This window comes from Rhinoraja longicauda, chromosome 36 (assembly GCF_053455715.1).
Source record: "Rhinoraja longicauda isolate Sanriku21f chromosome 36, sRhiLon1.1, whole genome shotgun sequence".
Classification (NCBI taxonomy): domain Eukaryota; kingdom Metazoa; phylum Chordata; class Chondrichthyes; order Rajiformes; family Arhynchobatidae; genus Rhinoraja; species Rhinoraja longicauda.
In genome coordinates, this window is record NC_135988.1 from 2,963,175 (window position 1) to 2,976,627 (window position 13,453).

At 46.6% G+C, this 13,453-nt stretch overlaps 1 protein-coding gene across 1 annotated transcript in view; it reads right to left on the bottom strand.

The window, feature by feature from the left end:
• LOC144610412 (inactive carboxypeptidase-like protein X2) overlaps window positions 1-13,453 on the bottom strand; it is a 111,459-nt gene that overhangs the window by 2,982 nt on the left and 95,024 nt on the right. The window contains 2 exon segments of the mRNA XM_078429068.1: window positions 790-889; window positions 5,501-5,640. Coding sequence (XP_078285194.1) covers window positions 790-889; window positions 5,501-5,640 — 240 coding nt within the window.

Genomic DNA, 13,453 nt, shown 5'->3' on the forward strand with positions numbered 1-13,453 from the left:
GCTCAGATGGACTAACATCCCTTGGGCTTTTTGATCATAAAACAAAGTTGGGGAAACTTGGGTCAGGCAGCATCTGTGGAGGGAAATGGTCAGATGACATTTCAGGCTGGGACCGTCCTAACGGCTGATGGAGTAGAGGGCAAGAGCTGCTATAAGAAGGTGAGAGGGAATAGGTGGGCCAAGAGCTGGCAAGTGACAGGTGGATGTCAAAACAGGAACTGCAGGTGCTCATTTACACAAAAGGACAGAGTGCTGGAGTTACTCAGCGGGTCAGGCAGCATCTCTGGAGAACGTGAATAGGTGACGTTTTGGGTTGGACCCTTCTTTAGATTGAAGGAGGGTCCCACCCAAAACGTCTCCTATCCATGTTCTCCAGAAATGCTGCCTGACCCGCTGAGTTACTCAGGCACTTTAGTGGTAGGTGGATCAAGATGGAGAGGTTGATAGGCTGATGAGTCGTGTGCGAGAGAGAACAGGGGAGTGGGGCAACTAAAATAAATCAAGGCTGGAGGAGATCAGAGAAGAGAAAAGGGTGCTCCACTTAAATTACTTTTAGCCTTCATGTCCTACATTGTAGGCTATGGATACTATTTTCTGAAGAAGGGTCTCGACCCGAAACGTCACCCATTCCTTCTCTCCTGAGATGCTGCCTGACCCGCTGAGTTACTCCAGCATTTTGTGAATAAATACCTTCGATTTGTACCAGCATCTGCAGTTATTTTCTTACACTATGGATACTATTTTGGTTAATTTTATTTTACTAGATTAAAGTTAAAGGGGTTATTTTACCTGTTTTCACATCATGGTTTATTCCATCAACTGACACTGTGGCATTGGCAATTGCATTTCCGTCCAAATCCCGTACCAGGCCTTTTATTCCACGATGTATCTGAAATGAAGTGTTTGTGAGCACAAGAATGTTGTTCCCAATATATGTTGCAATAACATTCTTGCTTTTGATGTATTTTATATCCTGTTTCCAAGAACTTAAAACGAGAGAAAATACATCTTGCTTCCTGTTGCAGTGTTACCAAGATTAGAACTCTACTTATTAATAAATGTACAATTCCCTCAGTCTCACCACTCAACCCCAAAATCAGAAATTGATCCAGTTCTCCTTTGAAAGCCCCACTTTAGTTTGGTTTAGATACAGTGCAGAAACAGGTCCTTCGGCCCACCGAGTCCGCACCGACCAGCGATCCCCGCACATTAACACAAACCTACACATACAATTTACACTTATACCAAGTATACAAACCCAACCCAATTAACCTGCACAAAAAGCTGGAGTAACTCAGCGGGACAGGCAGCATCTCTGGAGAGAAGGAATGGGTGATGTTTCGGGTCGAGGCCCTTCTAGGTCTGTCCCGCTGAGTTACTCCAGCTTTTTGTGTCTCTTCTGTTTAAACCAGCATCTGCAGTTCCTTCCTACAAGATGGAACCTAATCCTGATAAGTTTGAGGAGATGTATTTTGGAAAGATGAACAGGGCTCAATCATACAAATGATTAAAATAAATGACCTTGTGGAATCCACCCATGGAACTGAGTGTAGCTCGAATTAGACCTTCAATACGTCTTTGGAGTGTGGAAGGAAACCGAAGATCTCGGACAAAACCAAGCAGGTCAGGGGGAGAACGTACAAACTCCGTACAGACAGCACCCGTAGTCGGGATCGAACCGGGGTCTCTGGCGCTGTGAGGCAGCCACTCTATCGCTGCCGCCCCATATCTTGGCATAGTTAGTAGTTTTAATCATGAAGTCACCTTTCTTTTTAAATCATGACTTGGTCTGGGGTGGGAGCTGCCTTTCTCCCTCATCGTCCACCCTGGGCAGTTCCACGGAACTGGCAACATTTGCAGCAAAGCGTCAACTATGGTCCTCTGAAGCACCAATTGCCACTTTTGATTGTTGTAGTTGACATACGAAAGAAGAATGACTTGTTCTGCATTACACCTTTAGATTGTTTATTCACAAAATGCTGGAGTAACTCAGCAGGTCAGGTAGCATCTCAGGAGAGAAGGAATGGGTGACGTTTCGGGTCGAGACCCTTCAGATTGATGTCAGGGGGGGCGGGACAAAGGAAGGATATAGGTGGAGACAGGAAGATTGAGGGGGAACTGGGAAGGAGGAGGGGCAGAGAGGGACAGAGGAGCTATCTAAAGTTGGAGAAGTCGATGTTCATACCACTGGGCTGTAAGCTGCCCAGGCGAAATATGAGGTGCTGTTCCTCCAATTTCCGGTGGGCCTCACTATGGCACTGGAGGAGGCCCATGACAGAAAGGTCAGACTGGGAATGGGAGGGGGAGTTGAAGTGCTCGGCCACCGGGAGATCAGTTTGGCCAATGGGGACCGAGCGCAGGTGTTGAACGAAGCGATCGCCGAGCCTGCACTTGGTTTCTCCGATGTAAATAGATTGTTTGCTCCAAATTAGATCTCATGCTACACCCAATTTATTATCTTATTCTTTTTAAAATTTAACTCTCTGCCCCTCAATATTGCTCATCCTATTCTATGTATTTTCCACCAAATCTACTTTCATTTTATTGATCCAGGTGGGGTGGTTCTAAGGACGTAATTTACTGGATACCACAGGCATGTGGTAAGCACAGAGAAGCTGCATGTAGGCTTCTGCAGCATACCTGTGGTATGTAAAATCTTCAAATAAAAATATTAAAAGGAAATTGAACCACATTCCCCATCTAATTTACAAGCTGTGAATTTCCATTCACATGAATATGGTCCCTGTTTCTGTGCTGATATAGACACATAGAGGTAACTACTATTACACATGTTGCTGTTAGAAAGGAGATATCAGATGTTTTATTGGGTTTAAAGGTTGGTATATTTCCACAGCCCGATGATGTATTCCAAGGTGCTGTGACAGATGTTTGGCATTTACTCTGAATACAGATGAGGTGTTGCAATACAGCTGTACAGCAAATGTACTTGTGTTTGAGAAAGGCAGCAGGGATAAAGTAGGTTATCATTATCGGCATATGAATTTCGCATCATCAACGGCAATACGTTTGGAAAAAATTTGGACAGGCTTAATCTACGCTCAAAAGGGAGGGGTGAACTGAAGATGGTCGACGTGCCTTTGTTATGGAGGGATCAGCTCACCAATTTGATAGTTTTTTTTAAAAAAGGTTCCAAAGTAAACTGATAAGGGCAGATTATGCATCTGACAATGTTCTATGCCACAGACGGCAGTGGAGACGAATCATTGGGTATATTTGGAGCAGAGACTTTGATTAGTTCTTCATTAGTAAGGCCATCAAAGGTTATGGGGAGAAGGCAGAAGAATGGGGTTGAGAGGGTAAAATAAATCAGCTGTGAATAAATAGCGGAGCGCACTCAATGGGCCAAATGGCCTAAATTCTACTTCTATGTTTTACAGCTTTATTTAAGTGGAGAATTGGTGCAAAAGGTTAGAACCTAGATGTGTAAGAAAAAAACTTCAGATGCTGGTTTAAATCGAAGGTAGACACAAAATGCCTACCTGAGTAACTCAGTGGGTCAGGCAGCATCTCGGGGGAGAAGGAATGGGTGACTTTTCGGGTCGAGACCCTTCTTCAGAATGATTATCAGTCTGATTATCAGAAGACGGGTCTCGACCCGAAACGTTACCCAATCCTTCTCTCCCGAGATGCTGCCTGACCCACTGAGTTACTCCAGCATTTTGTGTCTACATTAGAACCTAGATGATCCAACATGCCCTGCATTCCATGTTTGTTTGGTAGGAGAAGGTAGGGGGGTTATAGACAATAGACAATAGATAATTGGTGCAGGAGTAGGCCATTCGGCCCTTCAAGCCAGCACCGCCATTCAATGTGATCATGGCTGATCATTCTCAATCAGTACCCCGTTCCTGCCTTCTCCCCATACCCCCTGACTCCGCTATCCTTAAGAGCTCTATCTAGCTATCTCTTGAATGCATTCAGAGAATTGGCCTCCACTGCCTTCCGAGGCAGAGAATTACACAGATTCACAACTCTCTGACTGAAAAAGTTTTCCTCATCTCAGTTCTAAATGGCCTACCCCTTATTCTTAAACTGTGGCCCCTTGTTCTGGACTCCCCCAACATTGGGAACATGTTTCCTGCCTCTAACGTGTCCAACCCCTTAATAATCTTATACGTTTCGATCCCCTCTCATCCTTCTAAATTCCAATGTATACAAGCCTAGTCGCTCCAGTCTTTCAACATATGACAGTCCCACCATTCCGGGAATTAACCTAGTAAACCTACGCTGCATGCCCTCAATAGCAAGAATATCCTTCGTCAAATTTGGAGACCTAAACTGCCACACAGTGCTCCAGGTGCGGTCTCACTAGGGCCTTGTACAACTGCAGAAGGACCTCTTTGCTCCTATACTCAACTCCTCTTGTTATGAAGGCCAACATTCCATTGGCTTTCTTCACTGCCTGCTGTACCTGCATGCTTCCTTTCTGTGACTGATGCACTAGGACACCCAGATCTCGATGTACGTCCCCTTTTCCTAACTTGACACAATTCAGATAATACTCTGCCTTCCTATTCTTACCACCAAAGTGGATAACCTCACACTTATCCACATTAAACTGCAACTGCCATGCAACTGCCCACTCACACAACCTGTCCAAGTCACCCTGCAACCTCATAGCATCTTCCTCACAGTTCACACTACCACCCAGCTTTGTATCATCTGCAAATTTGCTAATGGTACTTTTAATCCCTTCATCCAAGTCATTAATGTATATTTTAAATAGCTGCGGTCCCAGCACCGAGCCTTGCGGTACCCCACTAGTCACTGCCTGCCATTCTGAAATGGTTGATGGTGGAAAGTTGCTTTGAGGCCGAGGCCAGTGACTGGTGGTGTACCACAGAAATCAGTGGTACAACCCTTACTGATGGTTATGTAAATGATTTGGATGGGAATGTAGGACATATAATTTTGCAGATGTCGCTTAAAATTGGTGGTGATGTTGATAGGAGAAACATAGAAACTTACCCTCCTTATCCAGGTGTTGTCATTTTCAGGGAAGTTCGTCAAGCAATAGGATGATATTGATGGTGTGATAAGATATAGAGTACAGACAGATGGAACCGAAGATAGACTCTAAAATCTGGAGTAACTCAGTGGGACAGGCAGCATCTCTGGAGAGAAGGAATGCGTGGCGTTTTGGGTCGAGACCCATCTTCATTCTGTGTCGCTGAGTTACTCCAGCTTTTTGTGTCTCTTCGGTTTAAACCAGCATCTGCAGTTCCTTCCTACAGATGGAGCCTAATCCTGATAAGTGCGAGGGGATGTATTTTGGAAAGATGAACAGGGCTCAATCATACAAATGATTAAAATAAATGACTGAGGAACAGCTAGTCTTGGTGTGCAAGAGGAATGCAACCATGGAACTGAGTGCAGCTGGTATGAGACTTTCGGTGCGTTTTGGATGTGGAAATTGTATGGTGCTGGGCACTGTTGGAATACTGAGTGCTGCAGCTGCCACTCTGTAGTTGACCATTACCTGTTCCATGAAGTGGAGTAGTGCCTCCTGGCTGTCCTCCCATTCCTTTCGCAGCTCACCCTTGTGAGGGAATTTGTCACAGCCAACATAAACGGAGAGCTGGAAGCAGTTAGTGTGCAGGTAACAGAAATCGTTCATAGCTGTGGAAAAGAAGGCAACCATTTAGGACTGGCTCCAGCACAACTGAGCTCTTTCAAAGAACTTTCACTCTGTTGCCAACCAATGACAGAGCTAAACCAGCAAAGGCATTACAGCATCGAATGATGACAACATTTTGAATAGAGCAAGTGCAAGAGGATACATAACCTGAATTGGAATTTATCAATTGCACACTAATGCGTTATAACTTATTAAATTAGCCCTGGGAACAATTGATAACACTTCCATTCCCCTGACAGTCTGAAGAAGGGTCTCGACCCAAAACGTCACCTATTCCTTCTCTCCAGAGATGCTGTCTGACCTGCTGTTACTCCAGTTTTGTGTCTATCGTCAGTTTAAACCAGCATCTGCAATTCCAACACAACCTATTATAACTTTTACAGCATGTTCTTGTGAGGGTTTTTTTTTTAAAGGAGAATACCCTTGGAAATTTCTATTGTATTGAATTGTGGTCAGTGTTGTAGTATGAACCTATTTCCATTCAGGATGGTCCATCTAATGTATTTATTATCACCACCAGGGGGCGAGCACATCTCTGTCCTCCACCCCAGAAGAAACCGAAGCGCAGTCAAGTCAAGTCAAGTTTATTTGTCACGTACACATACACGATGTGCAGTGAAATGAAAGTGGCAATACCTGCGGATTGTGCACAAAAACAAAAACAAAAATTACAGTTACAGCATATAAATTAAAGTTAATACAGAGAAGACAAAATTTAGTCCCTGGAGTTATAAAAGTTAACAGTCCTGATGGCATGTGGCCTGTAAAATTAACATTCAAGCCTTTCCATTGCATTGAGCAAATCTTACACCTGATTTTTGTGGGATGTAGTTACAAGCTTAGGGCTTCCACGTGTCAATTGGCAATAGCTCTGTAATATTTCGGAAGGAACTGCAGATGCTGGTTTAAACCGAAGATAGACACAAAAAGCTGAGGTAACTCAGCGGGAAAGGTAGCATCTCTGGAGAGAAGGAATGGGTGACTTTTCGGGTCGAGACCCTTCTTCAGATCTCGACCCGAGATGCTGCCTGTCCCGCTGAGTTACTCCAACTTTTTGTGTCTAGCTCTGTAATACTGACAGATTCTCAAACAATTACAAAGTGAGGACAAAATAAAAGTCTGATTCTGTGCAAGGGTCCAAAATAGAATGTTTCTGAAATAAGCAGCTGAACAGGCAGGGTGAATAGTTGTGTGTGTTTGTTTGAAATAAAATGTGATAAGATACAAATGAATATCATAAATGATAAGATCTTCATTTAATGAATGAATGAATGAATAAGTTTATTGGCCAAGTATGCAGATACAAGGAATGTGCCTTGGTGCTCCGCTCACAAATGACAACAACACAAACATACAGTTAACAATTAAGAATAAAGCATAAACACATCAAAACAATAAGGATACAACATTACGGTCTAAACATGTGGGTGAAAATAAACCAGAGCAAAAAAGAGACTACAGATTTTGGTTATTGAGTAGAACTACCACTCGTGGGAAAAAAAGCTGTTTTTATGTCTGGCTGTGGCTGCTTTAACAGTCCAGAGTCGCCTTGCAGCCTCCGGATGTCGTTGCAGCCTCCGGATGTCCATTGCAGCCTCCGGATGTCGTGCTTGGTGGCTGAGCCAAACCAGACCATGATGGAGAAGGTGAGGACGGACTCAATGATAGCAGTATAGAATTGGACCATCATTGCCTGTGGCAGATTGTGTTTCTTCAGTTGCCGCAGGAAGTACATCCTCTGTTGGGCCTTTTTGACTGTGGAGTCGATGGTGGCCCCCCATTTAAGGTCCCTGGAGATGATGGTTCCAAGGAACTTAAATGACTCCACAGATGTGACTGTGGTGTTGTTGATGGTGAGTGGGGGGAGGGGAGGGGGATCTCTTTGAAAGTCTACAATTAGTTCCACTGTCTTGAGAGCATTGAGCTGCAGGTTGTTGCGATGGCATCAGGACGCCAGCTGTGTCACTTCCCCTCTGTAGGCAGATTCCTCCCCATCCTGGATCAGTCCAATCAGGGTAGTATCATCCGCAAACGTGAGGAGCTTGACAGAGGAGTCTGTGGAGGTGCAGTCGTTGGTGTCGAGAGAGTAAAGGAGAGGGGAGAGTACGCAGCCTTGCGGTGCTCCTATGCTGAGGGTCTGTGGGTCCGAGATGTGCTTTCCCAGCCTCACATGCTGCTTCCTGTCCATCAGGAAGTTGATGATCCACTGACAGAGGGGTTCAGGCACAGTCAGCTGGGAGAGTTTGTAGTGTTGTAGCTCTGGCACAATGGTGTTAAAAGCAGAGCTAAAGTCCACAAACAGAATCCTGGCATAGGTCCCCTTGTGGTCTAGGTGCTGGAGGATGAGGTGCAAGCCTAGGTTGACTGCGTCATCCACCGATCTATTGGCCCTGTATACAAACTGCAGAGGGTCCAGCAGGGGGTTGTGATGTTTTTCAGCCGGGCCAGCACAAGTCTTTCAAAGGTCTTCATGACTACAGAGGTCAGTGCCACAGGCCTGTAGTCATTAAGACCAGTGATCCTTGTCTTTTTGGGTACAGGGACAATAGTGGAGACCTTGAAGCAGGCAGGGACAGTGCAGGTTTGCAGGGACTGGTTGAAAATGTCTGTGTAGATCGGTGCCAGTTGTTCGGCACAGAGCTTGAGGGTAGAGGGGGAAACATTGTCCGGTCCTGGAGATTTCCGGCTCTTCTGTTTTCTGAATAGCCTCTCCACCTCCGCAATTGCTATTGTTTAACTGGAGTCATTCTGTGAGGATGTGCAAATTGGTGATTGCAGAGGGGTGGGGGGGGGGGAAAGGGCCAGTCTTTGCAAACTCCAGCCAGTCTCTGAGTAGGTGTGAATTGCTGTTTATCATATCATATCATATATATACAGCCGGAAACAGGCCTTTTCGGCCCACCAAGTCCGTGCCGCCCAGCGATCCCCGTACATTAACACTATCCTACACCCACTAGGGACAATTTTTACATTTACCCAGCCAATTAACCTACATACCTGTACGTCTTTGGAGTGTGGGAGGAAACCGAAGATCTCGGAGTAAACCCACGCAGGTCACGGGGAGAACGTACAAACTCCTTACAGTGCAGCACCCGTAGTCAGGATCGAACCTGAGTCTCCGGCGCTGCATTCGCTGTAAAGCAGCAACTCTACCGCTGTGCTACCGTGCCGAAACTCGTTCAGGTCGTTGGTCAGTTGACGATTGTCCAAGGAGCGTGGGGTTTTCCTCTTGTACCTGGTGATTTCTTGCAAGCCGTTCCAAACTGAAGAAGCGTCATTAGCTGAGAACTTGCTCCTCAGCTTCTCAGAGCACCTTTCCTTGGCAGCTCTGATTCCTCTTCTCAGCTTGTACTTGGCCTGCCTGTAGAGGTCTGTATCCCCGCTCCTGTAGGCCTCATCTTTTGACTGGCGGGGCAGTCTGAGTTCTGCTGTGAACCAGGGCTTGTTGTTGTTGAACCAGATCCGGGTCTTCGTGGGATTGCAACTGTCCTGGCAAAAGCTGACATAGGATGTCACAGTGTGTGTGTTCTCACCGAGGCTTGTGGTTGCTTCCCTGAACACATTCCAATCAGTGCAGTCAAAGCAGGGCTGTCGTTTTTCAATGCCCTCGCTCGTCCACCTTTTCGTTGTTCTCACCACAGGTTTAGCAGATTTTAGTTTCTGCCTGTAGGTCGGAATAAGGTGAACTAAACAATGATCGGAGAGACCCAGAGCAGCCCGAGGAACAGAGTGATATGCGTTCTTGATTGAAGAGTAGCAGTGATCAAGTGTCCTCTCCCCTCTGGTGGGGCAGGTAACATGAAGTCTGTACGTTGGGAGCTCACGACTGAGGTTGGCCTTGTCAAAGTCCCCCAAAACAATGACCATGGAGTCTGGGAAGTCACTCTCTACCCTCAGTACCTGGTCACGAGTTGCGTTTGCGCTTCACCTACACAGGCTTGAGGGGGGGGGGGGGGATGTAAACTTCAGCGAGAATAAAAGAGGTGAATTCCCTTGGAGAGTAAAAGGGTTTGCAGTTGATAAAGAAAGACTCTAGATTTGGGGGAACAGAGTTACACAGGACCGTGATGTCGCTGCCAGTCCTGGTTAATGTAGAAGCATATTCCACCTCCTCTTGATCTTCCCGCTGCCTCTGTGTCGCGGTCCGCTCTGTGTGGTTGAAGGCCAGCCAGTTGCAGCGTGTTGTCCAGGGTCGATTCACACAGCCAGGTCTCAGTGAAGCACAGGCCAGCAGCTCGAGAGAAGTCCTTGTTAGTGTGGGACAGGAGTTGCAGTTCATCCACTTTGTTGTTGAGAGAACAATACAATACAATACAATACAATATATCTTTATTGTCATTGTACAGGGGTACAACGAGATTGGGAACGCGCCTCCCATACGATGCAATAATTTAATTCGCTAGTCAGTATTAATTTAAACAACCCAATGAAACAAATTGTAACAGTTTTAAAACAGAATAAAGTGCAAGTAGATCTGTGCCGGTTCACTGTGCGATGTGACCATCCGGCTCAGCAGGACCGGTTCATAGCAGCTATGGCCCTGGGGATGAAACTGTTCCTGAGTCTGGAGGTGCGGGCGTAGAAGGCCATGTATCGTCTGCCCGATGGTAGAAGTTCGAACAGACTGTTGCAGGGGTGTGAAGAGTCTTTGTGGATGCTGGTGGCTTTTCTGAGGCATCGTGTGTTGTAGATGCCCTCCAAGGCTGGTAGCTGTGTTCCGATGGTCCTCTGAGCTCTATGGACTACCCGCTGAAGAGCTTTCCTTTCTGCCTCCATGCAGCTGAGGTACCACACAGGGATGCCATGTGTTAGGATGCTCTCTATGGTGCAGCGGTAGAAGGTCGTCAACAGCTGTTGGGGTCGACCAGACTTCTTCAGTGTTCTTAGGTAGAACAGTCGTTGCTGTGCCTTTTTGACCAGCGCAGCAGTGTTATTGGACCACGTTAGGTCCTCCGAAATGTGAGTGCCCAGAAACGTGAAGCTGGACACTCTCTCCACACTGTCCCCATTGATAAAGATCGGGGCGTATTCCCCGTTGTGTGACCTACGGACGTTGATGAACAGCTCCTTGGTCTTGGTGGTATTTAGGGACAGGTTGTTATCAGAGCACCAGTCCGCCAGGTTCTGCACCTCCGCTCTGTATTTTGTTTCATCACCGTTGGTGATCAGCCCGATCGCCGTTGTGTCGTCTACAAACTTGACGATGGTGTCGGTAGATTTGCGAGGAATATACTCGTGAGCGCTGTGCGTAATCCTCGTTGCCGCAGTCGCGTGAGTGCTCCAGAGCGCTTCCCATGGGTCCTCCTCCATTTCAAGACCTTGAACGCAGCCACAGCCCCGCCGACGACTATGTCCAAATAATCCAGTGAGTGAGAGAAATCCGGGACGATGTTTGAAGGTACCGTGTGTCTGATGTTGAGGAGTACCTCTCTCGTGAAAGTGCTCTTTGTGCGATTACCGCAGACAGCACAAACAAACAAATACATACAAAACAGCGAGGAGCAGTACCCAGGCAACCATCGTCAACACCACACAGCTCACTTGTTTCAAATGCTTTCAAAAGCTGCCTTGGCAAATGTTTTTTAGGATTACTTAAACCAGTATAGGAAATGAAATGCCTATAATTCCAATGGCTTAAGTTGTCTCTTTAAGAAATTTAATGCAGGGGTCCTTGAAACTTAAATTATAATTATCTTGCTCTGTCTGTCAACCTGTTCTGATCTTTTCACCAAATAATATGTTCTAGCACTAATAGAGCTTCCTGACTGTTAGACTAAGGCAGAGATAGATAGATTCTTGATCAGTACGGATGTCAGAGCTTATGGGGAGAAGGCAGGAGAATGGGGTTTGGAGGGAGAGATAGATCAGCCGTGATTAAATGGCGGAGTGGACTTGATGGGCCGAATGGCCTAATTCTGCTCCTGTCACGTGATCTGATGAGACGGTGACATTGTGCATCCTCAGCTGGAAACTATAACAAATTACTTTCCTCGACTCCATCCTGTAATCTGTCTGTATAAATATGTTTGTTAATCTATAACAGTCTGCACCCAGTAGAGCAGCTGTCTCACTGCGCCAGACCCCGGGTTCAATCCTGATCTCAGGTGTGTCTGTGTGGAGTTTGCACGTTCTCACTGTGACTGCATGGGTCTCCTCCAGGTTCTCTCCCACATCCCACAGACTGTAGGTTAAATGACCCTTATGAATCGCCCCATGTGTAGGGAGTGGATTGAGAAAGTGTGATAACGTAGAACTAGTGTAAGCAGATATTATTATTATTATTTATTCGTGTCATCACACAGCTGTTTGCCATTCGCGAGCACATTTTAGTGCCACGTCGTTGGCCTCTGCAAGACCCTTTACAGTGCGTGTGTCGTGCAACATGTCACAGCTCAGGAGATGTTCCATAGTCTGGAGGCCCCGTCCACACTCGCTGTCTGCCACATCTTCAGTGTATCCCCGCTTCAGCACGTTGGATTTGCTCCTCCCTGCCTGTCCCCAGTCTGTTGAGACGGCGCCAGGTTATCCACGGTTGAGCGGAACCTGGTGGGAGTTTCTCAGAGGGATCGATTGCCATGTGAATGTCTTCCAAAGATTTCTCTCGTCTCTCTTCCCCAGAGTTTGAGCCTTCTGGACGATGCACTGAAGTCCAGGGGGATGGACAGAAGAGAGGAAACTTCTGTGTGGTTTCAAACGCTGAGGTAGCAAAGGGTCATGCAGTGGGTGTCTTTCATCCTCTGATTGTCTGAGGCGTTCTTTATGACTGGCTACAGCTCTTCTGATTCCAGGAGGTGCAAAGCCAGAGAGTAGGTAGATGTTGTCAGTCTAGGTGGGTTTCATGCATCCACTGATGTAGCCGTAGCAGGAGCGTTCTCATCGCGGTTCCTGTTAGATTGTACAAGTATCTGTGAATCCTGCTACCACACCACACATTGTGTAAGCAGATGATCGGTGGTGACAATAGACAATAGGTGCAGGAGGAGGCCATTCGGCCCTTCGAGCCAGCACCGCCATTCAATGTGATCATGGCAGATCATTCTCAATTAGTACCCCGTTCCTGCCTTCTCCCCATACCCCCTGACTCCGCTATCCTTAAGAGCTCTATCTAGCTCTCTCTTGAATGCAGAGTCAAAGAGCTTTCTTCCATGCTGTATCTTTCATTCAACCAATCAATTCTGACCAAAGTTAGCCACTCTCCATTGAGAGTCAAAACACATAACCACCAGATTCAGGGACAGTTTCTTCCCAGCTGTTATCAGGCAACTGAATCATCCCACCACAACCAGAGAGCAGTGCTGAACTGCTATCTACCTCATTGATCCCCCTCGGACTATCCTTGACTGGACTTTGCTGGCTTTACCTTGCACTAAACGCTATTCCCTTATCATGTATCTACACGCTGTAAATGGATCGATTCTAACCATGCATTGTCTTTCTGCTGACTGGTTAGCACGCAACAAAAAGCTTTTCACTGTACCACGGCACACGTGACAATAAGCTAAACTGAGACCATGGCAATATGCCGTGCCATGGGCGGCACGGCAGCGCAGCGGTAGAGTTGCTGCTTTACAGCGAATGCAGCGCCGGAGACACAGGTTCGATCCTGACTACGGGTGCTGCACTGTAAGGAGTTTGTACGTTCTCCCCGTGACCTGCGTGGGTTTTCTCTGAGATCTTCGGTTTCCTCCCACACTCCAAAGACGTACAGGTATGTAGGTTAATTGGCTGGGTAAATGTAAAAATTGTCCCTAGTGGGTGTAGGATAGTGTTAATGTACGGGGATCACTGGGCGGC